Genomic DNA, 26,915 nt, shown 5'->3' on the forward strand with positions numbered 1-26,915 from the left:
CACCACGACTTGCAGCTCCTCCGACGGCAGCAGGAAACGATGACGGATTTGCACGTTAAAATATGCAAACCCGAACCTCCAGACGAGGCGCTCTGTTTGGACGCTTGGTTTGTGTGTGTGTGTGTGTGTGTGTGTGTGTGTGTGGGGGGGGGGGGGGGGGGGGGTATTTTTGACCTAATATATCTTCATAACTTGATAGAGCGTTTCTGCATGCAGGCAGTGATGTGGGCTGTGGGGACAGACTGAAAGGAACTGATAGAGTTTTAGGGATGTCAGAGAGACACACAGCAGTAAACCGCACACACACACACGTGCACGCGCACGCGCGCATATGCACTGGTGAAAGTTCTTTGATCTTCTCCCGCCCGTCCCCTCTCTGGGGGGAGTTTGCACACACATTTTCTCGTCACTGCCGATAACTTTTCCCTTTGAATTCAAGTCGACTGACACCCAAATTTAATTTGCAATATTTCCTATTTCCCTTGATGCTCATCTAAATACATTTGGGCAAAAAGAAGGGGTGACTAAAGCAGCCTCGCCCTCAAACGGCGCCAGTGCTACCTTGATCTTTATGGGAAAATATGAACGAATTGAGACAATAATTTATGTCTTCATTTTGTTTATTTCCTTTCATTTAATTTAAGTCTCAAATGTATCACAGCTCTGTGTTTTCCGACCTGCATCCCTGTGTGGAGCGGCCTCGCCACATTGATTAACTGCAGAATCACTCTAGAAATCCAGAGAAAGGAAAAAAAAGACTTGGAATACCCAGTTAGTGCAGATATAAAAAAAATAAAAAAAATCCCCATCATGCTCTTTGATTAACGCAGACGATGAATGAACCGCATCCGTTCCTTCCTCATCTCCTGCATCCAGCGTCGTCCCCTCACTGCTCTCGCAGATGCATTGTAATCTTTGCTAATCTTCATGTAATTGACGCCGCCGCATTTGTTGAGGAAATTACCATCACTAATTAGGACTGTCAGCACAAAGAGTCGGCCTCCGTCTCGGAAAGCTCCAACAAAGGCCGCCGCGACACCAGTGACCTCCTTGACATTGAAAGGGATATAAAGCGTTTTTGCAGAAAGGCAAAATGAGGGATGGTTAATGTGATTAAGCGCATTTTCCACGGCCGGTTAAGCCTCCCCAACCTATTTCTGTGCAGAGATTTCACCCTTCTGCCGACTTTTGACCTCGTCGCTCAGTGGGGAAACGTCTCCCAACTTGTTAAAAAAAAAAATATATATATATATATCAAAGCGTCAAGTTGAGTTTTTCTCCCGCCTGCGTGCTCGCTGGGACGGCGCTACAATCTATGGCTGCTTCATATTCCATTACATGGCCCAAGCATTATGTTCATAAATGGATTAGCGACTGGAGTGCACAGCGGTGCTGATAATATTGTGGCAACAGCGACGCAATATCCAGCGGGGGGTTGGAGCGAGCTCGAGGAATATTAAAGCCAGAGTGATTTTAAAAAAAAAATAGCTCCGTCCTGGAATTCCAAGTACCGGATAGCCGACTAGGAACGTTATATTGTCGGATCCGGGGGGAAGGTGAGGAGCGTTTATTTTCCGTTTTTCCCTTGAATGCAGCAGATGGGTGGCTCGGGGAGAAACAGCAGCTGGCTTGCTTTGAACCGGCCGACTGGAGTGGAGCAGTTTGACGTGTCACCCGGCATCACTCACATCCCTAAACCTCACCCCCCCGCCCCCGCCCCACCACCTCACTTCCCACCATCCATCCCCCAGGTCAGGGCTCCTCTGCTGAGCTCTGTCCTCTGGAGCTGGCACTGATGAAGCCGTCCACGAGGATGAACTTTGAAGAAATCTCATGACTCTGCCACATTTTGCTGTTGACAGATCGCAAATAGGTTGTGTTACAGCAATATAGCAGTAGAGTTTAGTTTGTTAGAACACGTTGGCAGTCGTGAAAGACTGAAATGTTGAGTTGAATGGTTAGGCTATGCCACAAAAAAAAAAAAAAAAAACATTTTTAAAAAGTGTTTTATTTGTAAGGTTTAGCAAAAATGTAGAAAAGCCAAGATTGATCTGCAAAAGAAATCCTTTCCTTCTACTGCTGTTTAAAATGTCGCCATCGATCCCGACGCGTTCCGTGTCCGGTTACATTTTCCCAAGCTGCTTGGGCTGTTTGCATCATCCGAACTGCTGCATTCATCCAACTTGACTGAGTCTTTCACTTTGTCCTGTGCGTGCGCGCGACCTAAACAAAGCTTTCTGCGAGCTCTGGCCTGGTCCAATCAGCTGGGTTTTTTTATTTTTTTTTCCACTCACACAGTGTCGTTGAGTTTTGTGTGTTCTGCACAGCCCCGCCCCCCCCCCCCCCCCCCCCCGCACCCTCCGCCAGCCACTGAAACCCAAGCCCACATGTTGTAAACGCAGCGAAGCTTCACTGCTAAATTCTGCTTCTGTCAAATGCCGTCTGCGCCTTCACTGAAAGCGTCTTTCTTCTTCTCCTCTCCCCCCCCTGCTGGGCAGGCATGATGAATCACCCCCCCATCCCCATCACAGAGCTGGCCGAGCACACGGAGCTCCTTAAGGCCAACGACAACCTCAAGCTCTCCCAGGAATACGAGGTGAGTTCGCCGAGCGGTCGGTCCGAGGGGTTAAAAGTTGCGCTCGCTATCGATTTCTGTCGTCGTTGCCCGGAGACGCCCGAGTGTTTTGCTTTGGTCCTCAGTGGGGGGGGGGACTGGCGCTCCTTACCTCTAAAGCCCTTTCTGCAGTCTTGTCGGTGACAAGGTGCTTTTTTTTTTTTTGTGATGAATTCTTAAATATCAGTGGTTTTTGCCACCCGTGTTCTCGGGCGTATCGGCGGATGCGAGTTCCTGCAAACTTCAAAATCTGTTTTTGAGAGAGAGAGAGAGAGAGGGAGGGAAAAAAAAAAAACAGCTGCCTTTCTGCTGCAAATTAAAATATATTTCTTGTTGCCTCGGCATTTCTGAAGGGGGACTCACACGAACAGATTAATGGTTCTAACTAAATATACTCAGTAAATACGCGGCGCCGTTTTGCTCTATGCAAATTCCCTCAATTTTTCAAAGATTTTTTCCGTGGCCTCGCAGACATGTTTAGGCTTCAGGAAAGACCGTTTGTTTCCGTGATGTTTTCATAATAATCCCGAGAAATCCAGCAGGGCAGCAGAGACTCGCGCAGTCCCTTAAGAACAATAGACGTGTCTTTTTATCCATTTGCAGCTTCATTTTATTCATTTCCTTGGGGTTTCCTGTTTTGCTGTTTTGTTTTTTTGTCTTTTCTGTCAGGCTTTACAGGTTATTTCTTTCAGTGTGTGCGCACGCGTGTGCGCGTGTGTGTGCACGTGTCATCAGAGGGGCGAACTGAGCCGTCTGAGCCTGTGGCAGATACAAACGACGCCGGGCGTTGATTAGAAAATCAGGAACGCTGAATCAGCTCCCGTTTTGCATACCGGCGATGCCTCCTCCCCTCCTCCCCTCCCCCACCCGCAGCCCCCCTTAAATCACCGCGGCTGTCGCCTCACGCCGAACACAGCGGGTGTGGGGGGGTGGGGGGGGTGGGGGGGAGTGAAGCAGGTACGCCGGCGCAAGCGCCGCTGTCATCACGGGCCGCCGGTGACTGTCGTCGGGGGATAATGACTCCTCGCAGCGATCCGGTATTTCTCGCCGTAATCTATTATTCATGGCTCCACATCCGGCCCCGCGCGCGGGCGCCAGCAGGATGGACGGCCTCGTTCCCGTGTGGCGGCGGGGAGTGGGGGGGGGGGGGGGACCAGAGTTGCCGCTTTGCAGCTGCTGCGACAACAACAACGACCACGGCAACGTCTAAGTACTCTGCGTCGTAGAGGAAACGAGCGTCCGTACGCCTCCTCTGCCCCCCCTCCACCCCCCACCTGCCCCCCCACCTGCCCCCTTTTCCCACCTGCCGGCCCCTCGGAAAAAAACAAACCAACGGGTGAATAAGTGACGAATTAACAGAGATGCAGATTTTTTTGTGTTGGCTGGGCGAGTGAGGAGGTGGGGGGGGGTCCAGTTAATGATGGGGGTTTGCGGGTGTGGGGGATGGGGGGGGGGGGCAGCTGAGAGTGAGTGAAGATGAAGAGGGAGACGATCCGACGGCGGAGGAGCAGCGGCCGTGATTTTCAGGCGCCGCCAAACTTTGTTATCTGTTTTCTGTCAGGCAGCGAAAAGCCGGCGAGGAGCTGCCGTTTATCTGCAAACATCATTAGATCGCAGAGGGGGAGGGGGAAGAGGAGGGGGGGAGGGAGAGGGGGGCCTTTCTGTTCTGGTTGCCATCCGCAAAATTTAGGCTCTTTTTTTTCTCAATAAAAACGTGGGAATGAAACCACATTTGCAAAAATAATTTAATAAAAAATTGGAGACCAGCACGTTAATATTATTACTATTATAATTTATTTATTTGTCTAACTTTAATTGAGCGATATTTCACAGGGGGAAGCGGAAACTGTGCGCACCAGCTCGCGGCCGCTTGCCTTTTTTTTTTCTCTCTGTCTCTTTGAAAGGCAAGAAGCAGGAAGACTAGCGGGAGGCCGACCGACTGGCAGGCAGCGAGTGTAAACATCAGAGAGGCGGGACGGCGGTGGAGATGGAAGAGGAGATAATGAGAGAGAGAGAGAGCAACTCAGGGTGGAAGGGGGGTAGGGAGGGGGGGAGGGAGGGAGGGGGGGGGGGGTGAGTCTGAAAACAGGAGGAGTGTGGAGGAGGTAATTGTCTCGGTTGTCCCGATTGGAACCTACAGGCCGAAGCTGGAAGTGCAGCTCTCTTTCAACACTCTCTCCCCTTCCACCCCTCCCTCCCTCACTCACTCACCCCCCCCCCCCTACCCCCTCACTTTTTTTAAAAAGGCGAGCGGCGCTCCGGTGATGGAACGCATAATCACGCCGAACAAAGGACGTCATATTTGTCTGCAATTATATTTCAAAGGGACGGACGAATTTGTCTTTCGCCCCCGGAATATCCGCCGCTCCCGCTCTCCGCTGCACCACCCGTCACCCTCGGGCGGTGATGGAGGGGGGTGGAGGTGGGGGTGTGATAGGGGCGCAGTCTGGCGGAGAGACTGCAGTCATCAATATTGTTGTTTGCCGTGGCGGCATTAACGGCCCTGATGAAACGCTGCCGTCCAGCTGCAGCCTGCGGGGGGGGGGCGCAAATCTGTCTTTTAACATTCACACGATATTCCGCTTGCTGATTGTTATTTCTCTCTCTCTCTCTCGCTCTCTCTCTCTCTCTCTCTCTCTCTCCCGCTCTGGCCGTGGCCCCCTCCATCAGTCTATCGACCCGGGCCAGCAGTTCACCTGGGAGCACTCCAACCTGGAGGTGAACAAGCCCAAGAATCGCTACGCCAACGTCATCGCCTACGACCACTCCCGAGTCATCCTGGCTCCCATCGACGGTGAGGCTCCGCCCCGCGACGTTCCATCCGCTCGCTGTGCGATATCTGGGAATTCTTTGAGCCATCGGGAACGCCGGAGCAAGACACATCACGTTTGGCTTTTTTGTTTGTTACGATGCGTTGGCTGTCATGCTAACGGTGCATCACGGTGTTTGACACGTTTTGTACACAGTGCCTTCACAGATGGATGTGCTTCTGGAAGATTAGGGGTGGAAAGGCTCCTGGATCGTGATTTTCACTTCTAATGTCAGTGGCCCCCCCATGTCTCATCATTAACAGCGGTTTAGTGTTAGCCCGCTGTTTGATGCCGGCAAACGATGCAGAAGGAACTCCTGACTAGGAGTTTCGTCGCTCACCTGGCAGCTGTATTGGTTTCCTTGTGACATCACAAAGGGCTAGTTTACTGGACCGCGTGCGTTTGCACGCATTCTCTAAAATGAAAGTGGAGCAGAGGAGCAAAAGTAAATCATTGAAAGTAGATTTTGCATCATATGGGACCTTTAATAAAAATGGGACTATTTTGTTCCAGCGGCACTAATGCACAACAAAATGCTTTAAATACATCAAGCTACACAATAAAGAACCTTAACCTTTTTTTCCCCCTTAATCAGAGACAAAGAAAAACTGCAGTTATTGTCAGCCTCAGTAAAATGAACCAGTCCAGCTCTCTGAAAGGCCCAGTGTGTTCCATTGAGTCGCATCTGATGCAAAGGAAGCACATTGTGAACAAAGTCAATGTTGGGTGGTGTTTTCTGATGTCCCCCTTCGTCACCGTGTCCTCACAACTTGTGAGCTGTCAGATTCTGAACCCAGAGCAGATCCACCTGCTGGGCTAGTGTGGCTAGTGTGGCGGCACCAGTGGGTCCTCTTTATGCAAATGCTGATCTTCAGCGAAGGAAAACGCAAGTTTTCAATTTCAATTTCCCGGCAATGGGTCCCTTTAAATGTCGCTCATCGGGACTTTAAAGCACTAATTTCCTCTGGAGGCTGAATGCCGGGCTTGTATCCGCTGCTCATCTTGTTTGGAAGCAGCCAAACAATTTATGCTGGGATGCTATTTTCGACAGAGTGAGCCCGGATTTTAACCAGCGTCCGCACCATCACAGTTTGTCTCATCGCATCGTCTCGTGACTCTCCCTCTAACTGCCCGCAGAGGCGGCGCTGGAGGAATCCCAGAGCCAGGAAATCTCTCCCCTCCGACTCCTAAATCTCGAGGGACATTGTCGGAGGTAGTCACCCTTCACCGCCAACATCGTCCTGGCACGGCTCCTCCCGACGTGTCTCGGCGGTGGCCTCGAGTTCCCCAGACTCCGCACTCCGCTCTCTCGCTTTAAAGCGTTTAGCCGCGGCTGCATTTCAGTGTCTCGCAGTAGTCGGGGGCCAATTTGAGGGTGCAACAACGTGCGGAGGAGGGAGAAAAAAAAATTATCCTTGGGATAAAACACTTCATCCATAAATACATAAATTAATCAAGTCTGAAATTTCTATTTTACACTGCAGTGATTTCGCCATTAGTCTCAGCAGTAGAACAATCCGTGCACGCTGCCATTCTCTGCTCATTTAGCTATGACTAAAGCCACAGCACAGCACCGTTCTCCTGGCTGGGGCAACGTGGTGTCTGTTTTAATGATGCTTCTCTTTTTCCCTTTTGTCCTCCTCTTCCTCCCTTCTCTCTCTCCACTTTTCCCCCCTCCCACCTTCCGTCTCTCTCTCTCTCTCTCTCTCTCTCTCTCTCTCTCTCTCTCTCGTGCCTGATTACCAAACTGGCTATTTTCCGCTACTGTAGTGCAATCAAAGTCATTGGTTTGTCTTTGAAAGAACTGCGGTGGTGCCGTGTTCAGCGCTGCCGCCTCACAGCGAGACGGTTGTGGGTTCAATCCCAGGGCCGGGGGCCTTTCTGTGTGGAGTTTGCATGTTCTCCCTGTGTCTGCATGGGTTCTGCAGGTTCTCCGGCTTCCTCCCACAGTCCAAAAACATTCAAGTGAGGTGAATTGGAAACTCTAAATTGACCGTAGGTGTGTGTGTGTGTGTGTGTGTGTGTGTGTGTGTGTGTGTGTGTGTGTGTGTGTGTGTGTGTGTGTGTGTGTGTGTGTGTGTGTGTTGGCGGATGGTGGTTTGTCTCTATGTGGCCCTGCGATGAACTGGCGACCTGTCCAGGGTGTCACTCTGCCTTCGCCCTGTGACAGTTGGGAGGGGCTCCAGCAGAGCCCTGCCACACTGAGTGCAGCAGGAAGCGGGCGCAGAAGAAGGATGGATGGAAGAAGCGCAGTTCTGGGTCGGCAGGGTAGACGGTCGTCTTCTCACGACCATTTTCAAACCAGTGGCGGCAGGTCAGCCGTCAGCTGCTTCACAGTTTGCCTAAAGCCAATCAACGTAAAACGGGAACGGAAACAGAAAGATGCAAAAAAAAAAAAAAAAAAAAAAAAAAGTTTTGACTTGACTTTTCGAGTTACCCCTCCGCCCAAATCCCATTCATCTTTCTGATGTGGAGCAGCAGCGACGATCACAGCAGGGTTCTGCAGCCATCAGAGATGAAGGATGGCTGTCGCAGAGTCGTTGCTCTCGCGTCTGAAACGCGGCGACGCAGGTTCAAGGGCGGCGAGCAAAGCAAAAAATAGCCCGTGACAACTGCTGCCACCTGCCAGTTCAGCCAACCAGCCAATAGAAGCGCGGGTATGGAAACGGCGCGGCGGCCCGGCCGACACGGGTGATGGACCCAGACAAGCTCGTTTGGCAGCTCGTCACGGAGCCCAAACGCGTCAGAGTCGGTCGAGGAGATGGATGGGAGCGGCGGTGATTCCAGTGCTTTGCTGGCGGGGACGCAGCTCACGCTTTCTCTTTGTTGCAAGTGTGCAACTTCACGTCCCGCCTTTAGTTGCAGTTTGTGTGGTTAAATTGGCTGAGCGGGCCTCAGATCTTTTGAGGTACGGCAACAGCTTGAAGCAAGACTTCTTCTGCTTCACTGAAAGGATTCAAACATTTCACCAACCTTGGACCTCTTCGTGTCCCAGCGCCACAACGGCAGGGGCTGTCTTTCAGCAAAATGAGGTTTAAACCTTCATCCAAACATCAGTCAAAGGGTTTATGTGGGATCGATTCTGAAAAAAAAAAAAAATAACTCGAAATGACTGAATCTCAACAAGACTGATCTGTTGCTGTTGTGGTGCAGGTATTACAGGCAGCGACTACATCAACGCCAACTACATCGATGGCTACAGGAAGCAGAACGCCTACATCGCCACTCAGGGCCCCTTGCCGGAGACGTTTGGAGACTTCTGGAGGATGGTGTGGGAGCAGAGGGCCGCCACCGTGGTCATGATGACCAGGCTGGAGGAGAAATCCCGGGTAAGTCCGTCTGACTGTGCCTGAGGCTCTGAGTTAGGACATAACAAAATACAACTGCTTTATTCCTGTACATTTGATTGACTTTTTACTCTTACGCCCTACATTTGTACACAAATATCTGTACTTTCTAAGTCTGACTTTGGAAAAAATGCTTGTTACTTGAGTGTTAAAAAGTCTTGAGATACAAATTCTGTTATAAAAAAGGATAATATTTTAAAGGAAGATTGTTTTAGAGCACATCGGCTTTGGGGTCACTGCTCAGGACGTTTTCAGTCCAGAAAAAAATAGAAATGTAAAAATAAGATCAGTTATTGTTTGTTTTTTTTAACTGTGATTAAAAATGTGAAGTAATGGCTCACTGCTGTTTAAAAAAAATGCAGTTAAAAAAATTATTTTGCAAAGTTATCAACTAATGTATTGTTTAATTTCTGGATAAAAAAAAAATATTTTACTTTTTACTTAAGTACATGTCAGAACCTTTAATTTCTTACTTTTACATGAGTAAAATCATTGTTTCTGTACTTTTACTTCAGTGCAGACTGTGAATACTTTTGCCATCTCTGCCGACGCCGCTTTGCTTCCCTTCCCTTTTTAAACGCTTTTGAATGAAGAAGATCAAACAGACAGAGGCCGAGCTGCCAAGAGAGGTTGGGTGGGTGGGGGGGGGGGGACAACCTCCGAGTTATTCCTCCGCAACGCACTTGAACCTCATCGGGAGGCAGTCGGGTTTAATTTTCCTGAGACGGTTTTCGCCTTGGTGGATGAGTGAAAAAATGTTGACAGAGGTGGTGAAAGCAGCAGCAGGAGAGAGTGAGTGGTGGTGCTGGTGGCGGAGGGGGTGTTTAACTCAAAGGCACTCTTAAGTGCCGGCGCGCATCTGATAAGTCAGGCAGAGCGTCCGCGGGGAACTGCCTTCACAGGCCCGCGGCCCTGTTCTCTCTGCACGTTTGCAGCGGAAGCGACGAGCTGTTGCGCGTCTCCCCGCAGCGACGGGGAGCTTCTGCAAGTTTCGCCGCACCAAAGTTTGGAGGGCACGCCGCTAAAATTAAATCGCAGCCGAGTCCTCCAAGTGTTTTTTTTTTTTTTTCCTTCTTCTTCTTTTTTCTGTTTTCTTCCCTTCCTTCTCTCGCAGTACTTGTGACCAGTTCCGCCCACGGCCATCTGCTGACAGTGGAAGTTAGAGGATAAAGTGCTCCGAGAGCACGCTGGAAGAATGAGACGTTTTGGGTGTAATCACGTCGGCTTTGGGTTGTTTGTTTTTTTGGGGGGGTGGGGTGGTTCTCAGTTCGACGTGAAGCATAGCCGCGGGAAGTCGCGTTTGGAGAAAGCAATGTCTCGCCAAAGCTTAAATGCATTTCAGCTGGTTTATGGCATTGCAGAATCCTTGTGAGGAATTTGTTTAACTTTGGCCCAGAAATACGTTTGGAACCAAGAGGGGGGGGGGGAAAACATGATTAGATTTTTATGATTTAGAAAGTCAATACGGGAGAGCTGAGGTGCCACCTTTGCCGGTTCCTCTCAAAATCCATTGCAAAAAAAAAATTGCAATTTTTTATTTATTTATGTATTTTTATTTTTATTGTAAGGCTCAGTCCTGGTGTCCTTGAGGCCGGATTGAAAACCTCGTGCATCAGCAGTCTGGAGGTGTTCACTCTCTCCGGTCTTCTTCTTCTTATGAAGAATTTCACACTTCGAGGCATCAACCGCTGAGAATTAAGCAGAATTAAGCAGTTTAAGCAAAAAAAAAAGTCCCTCAATCACAGTTTCCAAACATTTTCTATGTTGAGAAGGAATTAAATAGATTGTGTTGCGTCGAAAAAGAATAACTGAGGCACGATAAGTGGTAAAAGGACGAGGCGGAGCAGTTTGAGCCGCACATTCAGCTCCAGGTTTCGCTCATTTGGATTCATCACAATGTAAAATAGAAAAAACAAAAAGCCGGCGGGGACGTTTCATCCCGTCGACTCCGACCTGCGTCAAAATCAAACCTGCTTAGCCAAGGTGTCTCCCCGCCTTTCAATCGGTTCCCGCTCAAGCGACGCCTGACGTGCACGTTCCTCCCCTGTCAAGTGCGATCAAGATTAGCGGCTGGCGGATGCCGAGTGTCGGCTGCGGCGGGGAAGTGGTGAGAGGAAGCAGGCGAGCGGCGCCTCCCCCTCAGTAGCTGTCGCTTCCCATCTGATGTCCAGCGGCGCATCGCGGCCCCATATTGCAGAATCTAAAGCGCTACGTGCTCAAGGGGGGGGGAGGGCGGAGGGGGGGGGGTTCTTCTCGACACTTCCACTCGCCAAAATCGCACGCACGGTTGGGTTTTTTTGCGATTCCTGGAGGACGTGCCTGGAGTTTTTCCTGGAGATGAAGGATGATTTGCGCTGAGGTTGAGTGAAGTCGAGCGGCGGCGGCGGCGGCGGCGGAGTCGCTTGCGTGTGATCACATCTGTCGCATTGTTGTTGTTGTCCTCGTGGTATTTGGCAAAGGGGAGCGCCGACCCCGCCCCCTGCTGTTCTGTTCCATCTCCGCCGGTGGATGTGACACCTGTTAACCCTTTGCTGTCTGTTTGCGCCTCATCTCCAGATCAAGTGCGACCAGTACTGGCCCAGCCGGGGCACAGAGACCTACGGCATGACCCAGGTGACCCTGCTGGACACCATCGAACTGGCCACCTTCTGCGTGCGCACCTTCTCCTTACACAAGGTAAGGAAAGGAGGCTTCCACTGTCTGCGCAAACACCCCCCCCCCCTAACTCTGAAAGAGGTTGAGCAAAAGATACACAGGAAGTGACTGCAAGCCATGCTAAAGATATTAGCATGGATGCTAATAGAAGTTAGTTCCATCAGAAGTTAACGGTATTTACACAAGAATTCGCAATTAAAGAAGAACAAATTGGGGTGTGAATTTTTTAGCGACAGCAAATACAAACAAAACTTAAGGAGTGCGTCACTCCCAGCTTCCTGTCTCACTTTAAGTTACACACCCTGAAGCTTCCTCCTCCTCCTCCTCCTCCTCGTCGCCGTCGTCCTCCCAGTCCTTCCCCTCGTTACCTTGTTCAGCTCTCCTGCGCCGCGATAGATCATCTGTTTATGTGCATCTGCCAAATTGGAGGCACTTAGGTAAAGTGAGCAGAAGCGAAACTCAATATACATAATTGGCAGACGGCCGCCCGCTTGGAGGCAAAAAGAGAGAGAAAAAAAGCGCCGCACGCCGACAGAGTCCACATACAGATGAAAGAGAAGCGTTCGCCCTCGCGCGTTGCTCGATTAGCATATTAAAGTGCGCAGTGTGGCGCATGTACTGACATATAGAGGGAGTTTACCTGCTGTATAGACACCTGACTCACTCTCGCACGCCGTCCGCACGTCCTCGGTGACCACAAGAGGCCCCAGAGCGAGGAGACGTACGGCCGCCCTCAGAAGGTTTTGGCATTTTCACCTTTTTCTTCCCAGCGAGGCGCCGCTGCCGCTGCTGCCGCCGCCGGAGCATCGGCGTAGAAATGAGCAGCGGCCACGTCGGCTCGTTAGCGCGCGGCGCCATTTGCATTCCGTCGCCTCCGTCAAACCTCCAGATATGATTCCTTCGCCGTCCCACCTCTCCGTCCCCACTTGTGAATGCCGCCGTTCTTGTTGATCTCCACTAGTCAGACTTGTGTACAGTGTTCAAGTAGGGTGGCACTAACTGCCGGCGAAGCCATAAATATACTCCATCCACTATGTACAAAGCAGCCATTGCTTACATAGATATAGATATAGATACACATAGAGAGATAAAGAGACGCATACATACTGTACATGCACACATACACACATATACAGGATATGCATGTGTGTGTACATATATATATATATATACATATATGTGTATATATATGTATACATATATATATATATATATATATATATATATATATGTATATATATATATATATATATATATATATATATATATATATATATACATATATATATACGTATGTGTGTGTATACATATATATATATGTATATGACTGTGTGTGTCCATGTGTCAGCCAAGTCTGCTTTTAAATATATATATAAATGTCCAACATAAAGAAGCAGGAATGTAAAAAGAAAAAAAGTGCTAATCACATCTGCAAAGCCTCATGTGTGGAAGTAGAGAAAGTTAAAAAAAAAAAAAATGGAAAAATGAGATTTAGGTCGGTTTGCTTTTAATTACTACAATCATTTATTCATTTATTCAGGGGGAAAAAAGCCCTCTGTCAGGGAAGCAGCAGCGCTGCATTGAAATGCAAACTGTATCTCCATTAGAGGATGTTCTGCGCGGGGAGGAGAGGGAGAGAAAGATGCAAGGCGGGATTTTTTTCTTTTCTTTTTTCCCCCCCTCCCTCCCTCCCTTCTCTTCTCGTCCTCCAAAAACCTTCCTCTGGATTCCGGCTCGGCTCTGTGATGCATCGAGAGTGTTTGAGGCGGCGGCTGTGTGACGTGGGCGTTTGTTGCCGGAATCCGGGGGGCAAAAAAAAAAAAAAAAAGAGCGACAACCATGAAGATACAGTATAATACCTGCAATGTAATGTGCCATGTTCATCTTATCTAATAAGCTCCGCAGAGCTGGGTGGGAAAACGGTGCTGCTGCGGCCAAAAAGGAAGGAGAGAAATGTTTTAGAAAGTTGGATTTCTTACAGCTCCTAAAGTTAGTTTGGACTTTTCTTTCGCGTCCGCCAGAAGTTGGAGGCTTTAGTCCAACATCAATGATCCAAACTTGATATTTAAGTGAGAAGCAAAGCTCGTTTTTCTTTTCATCCCCTGCTGCCAGACGTCCTGCTTGGCATGTAGACAGCCAACATGTGACTGATTTCTCTGATTTCTCTACTTTGTGTGCTTCATTTATTTTATTTTTGTTTGCCTTGTCAAGCCGGTTCGTTGCATCATGACTCGCACATCAAAGCCTCTCTAGACGGGGGGGAAAAAAAGAAAGACCTGGTTGTCTCTTGTCCTCCTGCAGAACGGCTCCAGTGAGAAGCGGGAGGTGCGTCAGTTCCAGTTCACGGCGTGGCCGGACCACGGTGTTCCCGAGTACCCCACCCCCTTCCTGGCCTTCCTTCGCAGGGTAAAGACCTGCAACCCGCCCGACGCCGGACCCATCATCGCCCACTGCAGGTCAGCAGCAACATTTAAACGGTTAAATAGTTCCATCTCAATCATCGGGTTTCTCTTTTGTTCATATTTCCACAAGGACTCCAAGCGGCAGCGCGACCTTGAATAGCTCGAACGGTGCCAAGTTCTTCTTTGTTTTTCGGTCTTCTTCGTCTTTGTTTTGGTGGAGCAAAGTCTCTCCTCCTCCCTCCACCACCTCAGTTCCTCTCTCACGCTTAATCCCTTCCGTTCTCTCCTGCCGCTCCCCTTTTATTTTTGCTCTCTTAGCCTCCCTTTGCTTTTTTTACAAGCAACATTTCTCAGGAGCTTATACAAATTGAAAGCATCTCCTTTTATTTCTATTTTTCTCTTTATTTGGCCACAATGCAGAGACTTCCTTGAGTCCAGAGCGCCACCCGCTTCGCTCGGCCTCCACCGCTGCCCTGTTATTGTTTTTTTTGACATCATCGCGGTTGTCGTCCTGTGTCTCATATCTCAGTTTTTCTGCCCAGTTCAGTTATTTAAAAACCTGGGGCATCTAAAATATTACCTCACACAATAAAATGGAGAACCCCTTGAAGAATTGTGAATCATGGTCAGCAGAGGTGGGAAGTACAAATATTTTTTATTTTTACACAAATATCTGTACTTTCTTCTGATTACATTTGGAAAAACAGGTTAATATTATTAAAAGTGTAAATACATATGTAACAACAAAAAAATTAATTCATAAATTGCAAAAAAAAAAAAAATAGAATACTTTTTACTTTCTTAATTTTACTTAAGTAATGGAGAGTCAGTATTTTTTAACTCAAGTTATCCATACTTTTGCTTCAGTGCTGAATGTGAATAACCCCCCTCCCACCCCCAACAGCGCCGGAGTGGGCCGCACGGGCTGCTTCATCGTCATCGACGCCATGCTGGAGCGCATCAAGCACGAGAAGACGGTGGACATTTACGGCCACGTGACGCTGATGCGCTCGCAGCGGAACTACATGGTGCAGACGGAGGACCAGTACAGCTTCATCCACGACGCGCTGCTGGAGGCGGTGGCCTGCGGCAACACGGAGGTGGCGGCGCGGAGCCTCTACACCTACATCCAGAAGCTGGCGCAGGTGGAGAGCGGCGAGCACGTCACCGGCATGGAGCTGGAGTTCAAGGTACCGCCAACGCCGCCGCCGCCGCCGCCGCCACAGCCGGAAAGAGTGCCGTGTGTCCGTGTCGCTCGTCTCTTTGCAACCGCTGCGTCGACGAAGCCGCTCCGCCCACCTCGGCTGTGATGTCGCGGGTTGCACACGCGGGCAGCTGCTTTGTGTCGCTCCCGCACCTTTCCGATTGAGACCCGCGGGTGTCTCTCTCTTCCTTGCACGTGCTCTGCCCCCATGTCTTAATTTCACCACCTGGGATACGTTTTCGCTCAGTGTGCGAAATACATGGGGGTGCAGGGCGGGTTTGATCCCACCGATGAACACGAGACCCCCTGAAAACCTCAAAGTAACATTGAAGGGGTCTCATATGAAGACATAAAATTAAATATGTATATATATATATGTATATATACATCTTGTATCCATGAAATATTGCAAGGTTATTATAAGCCTCCTGGATTTTAAGGAAATTTAGATTGCTAACAATCAGTAACAATGAGGAGGACGGGACGGGGACCCCCCCCCCCATCCCCGAATATTCGCACACTGGTTTTTGCTCCTCGCACGCTTTCATCCATCTCGATCAGCGGCCTTTTTGGCTTTGCAGCTCTTCACTCCCGCGCCTGTAAAAGCCAGAAAAAAGACTCACTGGTTTGGTCCTTGACGAGCCGCAGCGATTCTATGGAGAGGCTTCAGAACTTTAAAGGGGTGCAAACTGGCGACGCCTTTGTGTCTCAGATAAAGAAGATTTACAAGATAAAGATGAGACGGTGCGGATGTTTAAGCAGGTCGGAGCGCAGTGAACGATGCCGAGAAATGAGCGCTGTTTGAATTTGAGCTGTTTTCAGACGAGGAAACTTCTTTGCGAGAACTCTCACCACCCTGCGCTTAGAATTAGCCATTAGCATCTGGTAGCGTCTTTGATGGTCATCTGACGGTCATAACCAGGCATTCCTAATGGACTGGGTGAACTGGGTGGTTCTCACAGCGGGCAGCCAAGTGCAGCGTGGCGTTTGGCGAGACTCTTGGCGAGGCCCACCGCTGGCTGAATGAGGAAAAGCTTTCATTGCCGTTTATATGAAGTCCGCCTTCAAGTTCTGGATAAAACGGACGCTGTGGCAGCAGCCACTAATTGCAAGAAGCCACGCTAGCTTCTTTCTCCGCCGTCGTCACGAGTCGACGCCTCCCACTCTTTTAAGTCCGAGTTGAAAAAGAAAATGAAAATAAATCACAATCACAATCACCTATGTTTTGAGCCTGATGGAAAATACGCTGCGTCGGAAGTTGGCCAAACACGTGAGCCAGATTTGAAAGTTGAAATCTGTCCAACTTGCCATGCAACGTTAAAATGATCAGCCGCCAGTTTCAACAAAAGCAGAGCAAATGTTGGTTTTTTTTTGTTTTTTTTAATTGAGCCCCAGCTTAATAATTTAATCAGCTCGGCTGAAAATATTCATGTTTTTTGTCGAAGCGAGAAAGTTGTCTGAGGATAATGAACAGTACGTTTGAAAAGAAGTCGGTTTTGTCCGGCAAATCTTTTTCTGCTTTTTAATTTAGAAAGGAAGCAAAGGAGCATCGAGAATACATTTTGCACATGGCACATTTCCATCACAGAACTCAACAGTTGCCAGCTGACAGGACTCGCTTGTGCGTTGTGCCGCTCGAGCCGCTGTCAGCCGACCTTGAATCGCGGACTCTGCCTGGAATCATCTATCACGGCTCCATCGCTATTCAGCAAAACGGCCCCTCCTGTCATTACACAGTAATAGTGCCGGTTGGGTTTGACCTTTTTTTTTTTTTTTCTTCTTCTTATTTCCTCCCACTGGCGCTCCGGTGATGTAATCCCCGCCCGCCGCCATCGGTACGGCGCTCTCGGCTAACGCTGAGTTGGCGTCAGGAGTCGAAGAGGGATTAATCACGTCCGCGCTGCAGTCGGCGCTGGAAAGGAGAGGGGTGTTTGAGGAGAGCCTTGTAATTAATACTTGATGATGACAAATGAAGGTGGACGGCGGGGGCCAGGCGGTGGGAGGGGCCTCTGGCTAACCGACAAGGCGACAACTGTATCGCAACTTTGGGAAGAGGCAGCGGTGGAAGCGGAGTGAAGGGAGTGAAGGGGCGGGACTTAAACGTCCAGTGTGTAAAATTTGGTCTGATTTATGACACATATATATATATACAGTGTATATATATATATATACATATATATATATATATATATATACATACACAGTATATGTATATATATACATATATATATATATATATACTGTATATATATGGCGTCTTACTACCAGTTAGCTGCCATTTTGTACCACCATATTTTTATGGAATTGATAACTGTTTCTTCTTGAAAGTCTCCAAAATATTACAATATTTAATTCAATATATTAGTGAAAGTGTATACTCACAGTTCAATAAAAGTCATTTGGTTTTCCTACCCTTAGAACTGTTGCTATATTTGTTGAAGAATATACATTAAGCAAATGGTCTTGCTCGCCATCTTGCACAGCCACATTTCTACGGAAGCCTGGTGTGGACAATCCAGGTTTGCCTCACAGGGCGTTCCGTATTTTGGGTGAACACGCTCATCATCATTTAAACCAACAGAGGAAAATGTGGGCGAGGTATCCGGGTTTGTGTGCGCAGGCCACCGTAGTTCACTGGCAGGCCTGGGAGAAGGGAGTGTGAGCGGCTGAGCCCTGCAATCTAAAATGTGACCACCAGATGGCAGAATTTTACACACTGTACCTTTCATGAATCAGGACCAATGGCCTCAGCATCAGTTCCTTCCACGTGGGTCACGTTTTTGAGATTATCTTAGTTTCCCGCTGGGTTGGATTTTTGAAATCTGCCGGATGCCGACCGCGCTTAATTTCCTCTTCGGGGGGGCGATTCCATCTCGGTAGATTGACGCCAACTCGCCGAGCAGCGGTGGCGACGCTTGAAAATACCGAGGCTGATTTAAGCGTGGAAGCTTTTCGCTCCACGGGGCCTGAGACAGAGAGTGGATGAAAGCCTGTTGAGTCGAGAACTGCAGGACCAAAGCGGGGGAGGGGGGAGGGAGGTGGGAGGGGGGGGTCGCAATGGTTCTTGACGTACTGACCCACAAACTCTGCGGTCCCCGTAAAAAAAAAAAAACGATGACGCAGCCGCACGACATCCCGTTTTGATCATTGCGACGTTGCCTGCCTGCCTGTCTGCCTGCCTGCCTGCCTGCCTGTCTGTCTGTCTGTCTGAACATCCCTCTGCGACGCGTCACACACGTGCTGCCCTGCCATTATCAGAGGTAGCGGTGACCCACTTTGAGAAAAAAAAGAAGTTTTGCGGCTCCCGACAGCCTCGTTTCTCAGGATCGTTCTCACGGCTTTGAAGCATATTTTTCCATTGTTGCTGTTGTTGCTGTTATTGTTGTTGTTGTTGTTGTTGCTGTTGCTGCTGCTGCTGCTGAGTGTGGGCCTGCGGGAGATCGGAGTACAGTTTGACTGAGTCGGTGTGTTTGTGATGAGCCACGGTCCTTTGAACTCTTTGCCATCGCTGCTTTAAGAGCTCCAAGTCTGAGGATTTCTCTCCGACCCTCAAACCCAACTTAAACTCTCTCGCTCTGTCTCACCCCCACCCTCCGACCTCCCCCGCCCCCACCACCACCGACCTTAACTTTCCATCTCTCCTCCTCCTCCTCCTCTTCCGAACCTCCCCCCGCCCCCCACCCACTTTCCCCAGTCACTTTTTTTCTACGTGCATTTGGCTCGACCTCACTCACGCTTCCCTCCGTTCCTCCAGCGCTTGGCCAACTCCAAGGCGCACACATCGCGCTTCATCAGCGCCAACCTGCCCTGCAACAAGTTCAAGAACCGGCTGGTCAACATCATGCCCTACGAGACCACGCGTGTCTGCCTGCAGCCAATCAGGGGCCTGGAAGGGTCCGACTACATCAACAGCAGCTTCATAGACGGATACAGGTGGGAGCCAGCGGCCGCGGTGTCGGGTTGAGTGTCTGGTTCTGATCCGATGGGAGGACGGATGGTTGCAAAAATTGTCGATAAATCCAACGAGCACTTTTGCGTATGGCGCCACCTTCGGACGATGGACAGAATTTATTTGTGTATTTGCCCTTGTGAGTTGATGTTGAATTTGCTGTTTTTCTCGACAGGCAACAGAAGGCCTACATAGCAACACAAGGCCCTCTGGCGGAGACCACGGAAGACTTCTGGAGAATGCTCTGGGAGAACAACTCCACAATTGTAGTCATGTTGACCAAACTAAGAGAGATGGGACGGGTACGACCCCTGGCAGACACCAGAAGAAATCCGATCATGTCACTTCAAACCCAAAGAGAGTGCAATGATTCTAATCGTAGGTCTTCCTTTGTCGCGCCCCTCACACAGGAAAAGTGCCACCAGTACTGGCCAGCAGAGCGCTCCGCCAGGTACCAGTACTTTGTGGTGGATCCCATGGCGGAGTACAACATGCCCCAGTACATCCTCAGAGAGTTCAAGGTCACGGACGCCAGGGTAAGTCATGGCTTGAGGAGATTCCAGCCCACGGGCCGGTTGTAGATGTGATTTATTCGCTTATTTATTTATTTATTTATTTTTCCACCGAATGATGACGGCAGCTTGATGTTGTTCGCGGTGCGACCAGGCTATTTATAACTCTCCTCTCATCGCACTCTTGTCAACCTGACATTTTCTTTACCCCCGCTGATTAGTTCCCAGCAGCAGGCAAACACTTATTTGGAAATAAAACCGGTACGACAGATCAATTGATTTCCCAGGTGCAGCGAGTTAGCAGACTTCTTGGCCGTCTTTAACAGGGAGAAAAAAAAAAAAAAAAAAGACGGTCTGATGCAACTTGTTATCTGCTGCAGTGCAAATCAGCCATGAAGTGCTGCAGAACTTTGCCACACGGCAGTTTTTGCTCTTTATGCATACAAAGAATTAAAAACATAAAATGTTTCGGCTGGCTTTCAGTGCCAATGCTAATTTTCTGCACTCAACCGGCCAACCTTCACCAACAGTGGAGGAGAAGCGGCCCACAAGCTGCTGCTGACCCACTGGCATTTTCACTGCATCACAGCCGTCTTTAGAGCTTTATGGAGAACGCTGGTAGTCAGAGGAAAACATCCAGAGGGCGACAGCTGTGTTGAGGGAAATGTCTCGTTGACGTCAGGGGTCAGAGGTCAGAATGGGTCGACCGGTTGGAGACGCTAGTCTGTGAGTGTACATACTGTACCTGCTCACTGGAAACTCTATTCGGTACGCAGGACTCGGGAGGTGTACCTAATAAAGTGGCCTGTGAGTGTCACTTTGTTAAGCATTTTGTACACACAACGCTACCCAAAAAATACACTCATTTTTTTTTATTTTTTTTTCCACTCAAAAATAAAATCCCTCTACCGTTGACACCAGGTGATTCACTCGTTCCCATTCGTTTTGCATATTTCCCCTGGGACTCGTGTTCACAGTGCCTTACTGAAAATCAGGCCAAATGCCGAACCTGACTAGGGATTTTCTTACGCGTTTTGCTTGCGCAGACGAAACACACACACCTCAACCACCCCCCCAAAAAAAAAGAAAAAATTTAAAAATGAAAAAATTTGGACAGCACTCAGTGAAGCAGAGACGTTCATAAAGTGGCGAGGGGGAGCCGACAGTGAGGGTCCAGGAGGGAAACGTTAGCGTGTTAGCGTGTTGGCGTGTTAGCGTGTTAGCGACGTCAGCGGGACACACAGGTGCAAGAAGAGCACGGCGACCGAATCCTCTTGTTGCCGGGCAGAAACGCATCGAGGCCCTTTAGTTCCAGCTTGGCCGGTCAGCGGCTGCGTGGGGAGAGACATCCCATCTCTCCTTTTTTTTTTTTTTTTTTTTTCCTTCTTCTTCTTCTTCATTTCTCAAAAATGTCCACGCGTCCACGAGTTTTGCTAGCGCTCGGACGTGCCGAACGCGTCTCGCTGCAGGTGCCGATCAAAGCGAGTCAGCTTTAAAGGAACAAGAGGAGGTGATCACACGCTGGCGGCGGGCAGCCGGAAAATGTAAAGCGGAGGTCAAATCGTGCGCGTAGCTGCTTGTTGCAGATTATGCAGATGCGGAACCGGTGTTTTGTGTTCGCTTTTTTTTTTTTGTTTTATTCGGTTTTGTTTTTTCGTTGTCGTTTTTTTTTTTTTTCCTCCCCGCGTCGCGCACCTCTGCTCGGTAGCGGCTCCACGCCTCAACAGCCGCATCTAGCGAGCCAGTCACGTATTTAATCACACAATTTGACACGCCGCCGTGGGCCCCCGGGTTGTGTGTTAAATTTTCCTTCCTCCCCTCACCCACCTTCATTTTCTTTTCACACGCTCACTTTATTGCGCCGTTGTCTTCGCCCCTCTTTCGCTTTTAATCCCTCCACCGAGGCGAAAAATAGAGAGAGGGAGAGAGAGGGAGAGAGAGAGAGGGAGAGGGGAGGGGAGGGGAGGGGTGGAAAAAAAAACATTTCTGAGACGGAAAAAACAAAAGCGGCGAAAAAGGGGAGAAAGCAAACGACGACGCACCGGGGGAGAAAGTGAGAAAGAGGGAGGGAGAGAAGGAGCGAGGGGGGAGAGAGAGAACTTTTATCCAAACCACTTCAGCCGTTGAGTGCGATAAGCGCACCTGAACGCATCTCGGCAGCCCAAAAAAGACGCCCGGCGCGTCACGTTGGCAGACGACGCTCACGTTGCGACGGCCAGGAGCTGCCGCCCGTCGCACTGTTTAGTCGCCGCCCGCGTTAGCTCGAGCGCGCTAGCGGCACGGCCAAGGCGCCCCCCGGGGTGGGGGGGTAAATGAGATATCCGTGTTGAGTATAGATTTAAGGCGCTTGTTTCCATCAGCGTATCGACTGCGGTGCTCGGCGTGGCGCGTGGCAACGTCCGACATGAAGAAATCAATCCGGTGGGGGGGAGGGGGGAAGAGCGCTGCTGGCGTCTCGGCCAGTAACACATAAAATGCAAACAGGTTGTGTATTTTATTTTTATTTTTTTTCCCCCTCCTCCTCCTCCTCCTCTTCCTCCCTCGTCGCCCTTTGTTTGAACGGAAACAGGCAGATTTCCTTCAGCCGGTGATGAACGATCCCCCCCCCCCCCCCCAAAAAAAACAAAATAGAAAAAAAATTAAACCGTCCTCTAACTTCCAGGTAAAAAAAAAAAGCAGGAGAGGAAGACGGTTGGAACCTTGGGCGCAATGTTTTTTTTTCTCTTTCTTTTTTTTTCCCTCGCTCCCCCTCCGCCGTGAACGAACGGCGCGTGTGAAGAAGATTCTGAGAAGTTGCCGAGACGGGAGCCGCGGCAGCGCCGCCGAGCGGAGTCGCACAAACAACTGGAGGAAGAAGGGAGGGAGGGAGGGAGGAAGGAACACCTGCTCGTCTTAATTGCTGCTGGCGCCGAGCAGGCGGCGCACTTTAAAATGCAAACGCGCCTCGCTCGGCTCACAGAAATTTATTCTCTCCTCCGTGACAACTTTGAAAATAACCTTTCCTCCCGCAAGGACGACACACACACACACACACACACACACACACACACAGGAATCTCAACCGTGCGCTCTCCTACCGTTGTGTCAATGTATTCAGAGGTTTGGACCGGAGGCCAATGCGCCGCTCGAAATGAGCAGGATGAAGTCGTTAGCGTTATTAGCGTTGTTAGCACCGTTAGCGCCAACACTCTGACTCTTTGCCAGGTTTTAGGGTTTGTTTTTTTTTTGGGGGGGGCGGGGGGGTTCTCGCCTCTCACCTCCATCCGTCAGGTGCCATCGACCGCGGTGCCGCAGGATTATCCTTTTCAACGCGGGCGTGCGTGAGAAAACGCCTGTCGTGTGAGATACGCTATCGATTAGCTTAAACCGGGAACTATTCGCTTTGGTTCGCACGCACGACTTGCGGGGGAGAAGAGAGAGATGATTGGTGTGGGGAAAGAGAGGAAACTGTGCTCCTGCAAAAAAAAAAATATATCCTCACTTTGCTTTGATTTTTTTTCTTTTCTTTCTTTTGAACCTTTTCTTCATTAAAATACATCAATTATTTAGTAGTTGCACGGTGGCGCTGTGGTTAGCGCTGCCGCCTCACAGCAAGACAGGTCGTGGGTTCGATTCCGGGCCCCGGGATTCTTTCTGTGTGGAGTTTGCATGTTCCCTCCCTGTGTCTGCGTGGGTTCTGAATGAATGAATGAATGAATGAATGATGGTTCACTCGTTGGAAGTGGAAAAAATGTGTGTGATCGGTAAGGATGCACCGATATCAGTATCACACTCGATATATTTGTATCAGCTTGTGTGTGTGTGTGTGTGTATGTATACATGATTGGTGAGTACTAAAGAGCAGAGTACTCGTACCCTGCTTGTTGCAGACCTTCTCCTTTGTCGTCCATTTCCTGCCACCATCCTAACGGCCTCCCCCCCCTGTTGGTTTTCCAGGACGGCCAGTCCAGAACAGTGAGGCAGTTCCAGTTCACCGACTGGCCGGAGCAAGGCGTGCCCAAATCCGGGGAGGGCTTCATCGACTTCATCGGCCAGGTGCATAAAACCAAGGAGCAGTTTGGACAGGACGGACCCATCTCTGTCCACTGCAGGTGAGAAGCTTACTACATGAAATTGGGTGCGCAAGGCCCCACTGTAGCCCACTGGCAAGCAAGCTCAGGAGGAGGGGAGAGAGAGAGAGAGAGAGAGAGAGAGAGAGAGAGAGAGAGAGAGAGAGAGAGAGAGAGAAAGTGTCTGCAATCTAAAGTGTAACCACTTGGTGTCGCTGTTTCTTCTCCTGGAGGAATTTATGAGGAGTTCGTACAAGGTGTGCGGATTCGCCTAAGCTCCGCCTCTCAGAGCGGCAGACGGTGCGTTGCAGAGCGCCCCCCTTGCGGTGCCGTTGCCCCCCCCCCCGTCCCCCCCCACCCCGGCAGCGCTCCACCTCGCCGGCGCCCTCCGCAGGCCTTCCTCCTCCTCCATAATTGATGAGGCCGAGACGTGGCTCCGCATGTGCAAAGAGGAGGCACATGGAATCACACGCCGGCCGTTCTTACTTTATCATTATTATTATTATTATTATTATTATTATTATTATTATTATTATTATATATATTTTTGCTTTTTACGACAGCGCCGGGATGCATTTCTCATCACACCTGCTGTCGCTGCCGAGGTTTAACCTCCGCCTTTAGCTCGGCGTGGCTCATCCACGATTCTTTCTCATACGTCTGGAACGCACAACCGGGGGCGAATAAGGAATCAGATTAAGATTCCCCTCCGCTCCGCTGTTGTCCACGCGTTGTCCACGTTCCTCCTCGCACTCAGAGGTCTCGGACTCAAGGTGAAAGATTTCGCGCTCCGCCCGCTGAGTTTTTCCTCTTTTTGCCGCCATGACATCATCAAGCGTAACATCACCCGGCCTTTCTCTTTCCCCCCCTTTTTTTTTTTTTTTTTTTTTCTCTCAAAAGCAGTGATGTCACCTGCGGTTGTATGAGCCTCGGGGGGGCTGTGAGCAGCAGTGTCAGGGAAGCTCGACCCAGGCTGAGTTATTCTCCTCGACTCGAGGGAGGGGGGACCGTGTGTGTGTGTGTGTGTGTGTGTGTGTGTGGACTGGAGAAATGGATTCAGGACAGAAGAGAAAAGACTCAGCGGCTAAATGCACTTGAGCTCTCTGAGGAACTCCTGCGATCAGAATTCTGCAGCGAGCGGCGCCCCCTGTGTGTGGTTGACAGCGTCACATTGGCGACTCGCTCTGTTTTTTTTCTGGAGGAAGTTGTTTGCCGTAATGGACTTTCTGCCGGTGAAATTAGAGAGACAACAACCGCTGCTTGTCTTTTGTTGTTGCTTTTTCTGGCGCTCCTCCCAATCCTCCTCTCCCTCCTCCTCCACCTCTTCTTCCTCCTCTCCTTCCTCCTCCACCTCTCCTTCCTCCCCTTCCTCCTTCTCCTCTCCCTTCTCCACCTCCTCCTCTCCCTCCTCGTCCTCTTCTTCACCCCCTCCTCTCCTTCTACACCTCCTCCTCTCCTTCCTCCTCCTCCTCTTCTTCACACCCTTCCTCTCCCTTCTCCACCTCCTCCTCTCCTTCCTCCTCCTCCTCTTCTTCACCCTTCCTTTCCTTCTACACCTCCTCCTCTTCCTCCCTCCTCCTCCTCCAGCTGGAGAGCTTACTCCCTCCGTTCTCTTCCACTCTTTCGTCGTCTGTCACCCTCCTCCCTCTCGTCTGCCATCCCTCTGTCTATTTCCTAATCCTCTTTCTCTCCCTTCCATCCATCCATCCAACCTACCCCCCCCCCCTCCTCCTCCTCCTCCTCAGCCACTATCTAATAGACCCACATGCTTTTGGTCATTAATTGCCTGATGACTTCCCGTGAATGGGGACACCAAATCCTCTCAGTCTGCGGCGGCTCAGCGAGCTCACAGATATTTTTTTATTTCTTTGTGTGTGTGTGTGTGTGTGTGGGGGGGGGGGGGGGGGTCGATCTTCCCGGGGATGGATGGAGTGAGTGAGTGAGTGAGGGAGTGAGGGAGGGAAGGGCTGTGAGTGCGTTTCCGAGCCCATGTGACAGCGTGCGAGCGACTCCCAGGAAGAGGCTCTGGGTGGCCCAGAGATACCAGGACCAGGACCAGGACCAGGACCAGGACGCAGCTCCTCGCTGCTGTTCCGCGTGATTAGGCTCAATGACGTCTCTGTTCACTGTGATTTAATTACGACGCTCCCCCCATCTCCCCCCCCCCCGTCGCCGCTCCAGCTTTGTCTCCCAACAGATGCGAAGTCGCCGGGCGTTTCGCCCGTAGCCGAATTTGTCTTCGGCGCCGCCGCCGCTTTTCAGCCTTCACTCAGCGAAACGGCGGACGGGAGGCAGGAAGAGGCGCCCCAATAAATCTGTTGTCATATCAATTATTGTTCCATTGCTGAAGTGGAAGTCATTTCACAGCAAAGCAGCTTAGAGAGGCAGCTCTCAAGTATTTCAGGATCTGAGTTAAGACTCGGCCTGTATTTCTGGAGAGCGGCAGCAGGAGCTCTTTCTTTTTATTTTTTTTATTTTTTTTATTTATTTTTTTTTCCTCGCTTCTTCTTCCGTGGGCGGGCGGGCGGGCGGGGCTTAATGAGAGGAAAGTGTTTGGCTGTGCGTGCGGTGCCTTTTTCATGCGTGTCCTTGAGAAGTGCCCAGTTAGTGTTTGGCGAGAGTGCGGACGCACATCAAAGTGGGCTTTTCGCAGCCTCTCCCCGCACACAGATGGCGTCCTTGGTGTCGTCACCGCTTCGTTGCCCCGCCGCGGGATTACTAGCTATCCAGGCTTTTCAAAGTGGAGGAACTGTCAGATCAAAAAAATCCACACATGTATGTATATACATATATATATATATATATATATATATATATATATATATATATATATATATATATATACATATATATATATATACGAGCAGAAGACGTAACAAGGGCAACATGAAAGCACATCAAGAGCGCTACGCTAACGCTAACGGCAGCGCCGCTAACCACCCGACTCGATGTGTTTTCCAGCGCCGGCGTGGGTCGGACCGGAGTCTTCATCACCCTCAGCATCGTCCTGGAGCGAATGCGCTACGAAGGCGTGGTGGACATCTTCCAGACGGTGAAGATGCTCCGGACACAGAGGCCAGCCATGGTCCAGACTGAGGTCAGGGGTCACCCAGGCACCAGGAGAGAACATCATGACTGTTTTCAGAGTCACGTGCTCTGATTTTGCTGAAACATTTTCATTTTTTGTTGCCCTGTTCTCTATTACTAAATGAGCATTTTTGCAAGTTTTCAGTTCTGACCAACGTACCGCTAACGCTACAACGTTAGCATGAGAGAGATAGAATGTTGCTGCTTATATTAAATATGTAATCTGCAGTCTTTAGTGACTCACAGTATCATAGCAGATTCTGCATTTGTTAGCACGTACTTCAGC

General features: G+C 49.9%; 1 protein-coding gene across 10 annotated transcripts in view; it reads left to right on the plus strand.

Annotated features, from left to right (window-relative positions):
• The window catches only part of ptprsa (protein tyrosine phosphatase receptor type Sa), a 209,083-nt gene that overhangs the window by 181,696 nt on the left and 472 nt on the right, over window positions 1-26,915 (plus strand). For all 10 annotated transcript variants that reach the window (XM_076040592.1, XM_076040593.1, XM_076040590.1 and 7 more), the window contains 11 exons: window positions 2,499-2,596; window positions 5,285-5,408; window positions 8,578-8,753; window positions 11,328-11,447; window positions 13,728-13,882; window positions 14,733-15,018; window positions 18,787-18,965; window positions 19,157-19,283; window positions 19,392-19,517; window positions 23,430-23,584; window positions 26,504-26,639. In XM_076040592.1, coding sequence (XP_075896707.1) covers window positions 2,499-2,596; window positions 5,285-5,408; window positions 8,578-8,753; window positions 11,328-11,447; window positions 13,728-13,882; window positions 14,733-15,018; window positions 18,787-18,965; window positions 19,157-19,283; window positions 19,392-19,517; window positions 23,430-23,584; window positions 26,504-26,639 — 1,682 coding nt within the window. The remainder of the gene's footprint in view (window positions 1-2,498; window positions 2,597-5,284; window positions 5,409-8,577; window positions 8,754-11,327; window positions 11,448-13,727; window positions 13,883-14,732; window positions 15,019-18,786; window positions 18,966-19,156; window positions 19,284-19,391; window positions 19,518-23,429; window positions 23,585-26,503; window positions 26,640-26,915) is intronic.

The sequence above is a fragment of the Nelusetta ayraudi genome, unplaced genomic scaffold (genome assembly GCF_046127955.1).
Source record: "Nelusetta ayraudi isolate G7.1 ecotype Tasmania unplaced genomic scaffold, CSIRO-AGI_Nayr_v1 ptg000062l, whole genome shotgun sequence".
Lineage (NCBI taxonomy): Eukaryota > Metazoa > Chordata > Actinopteri > Tetraodontiformes > Monacanthidae > Nelusetta > Nelusetta ayraudi.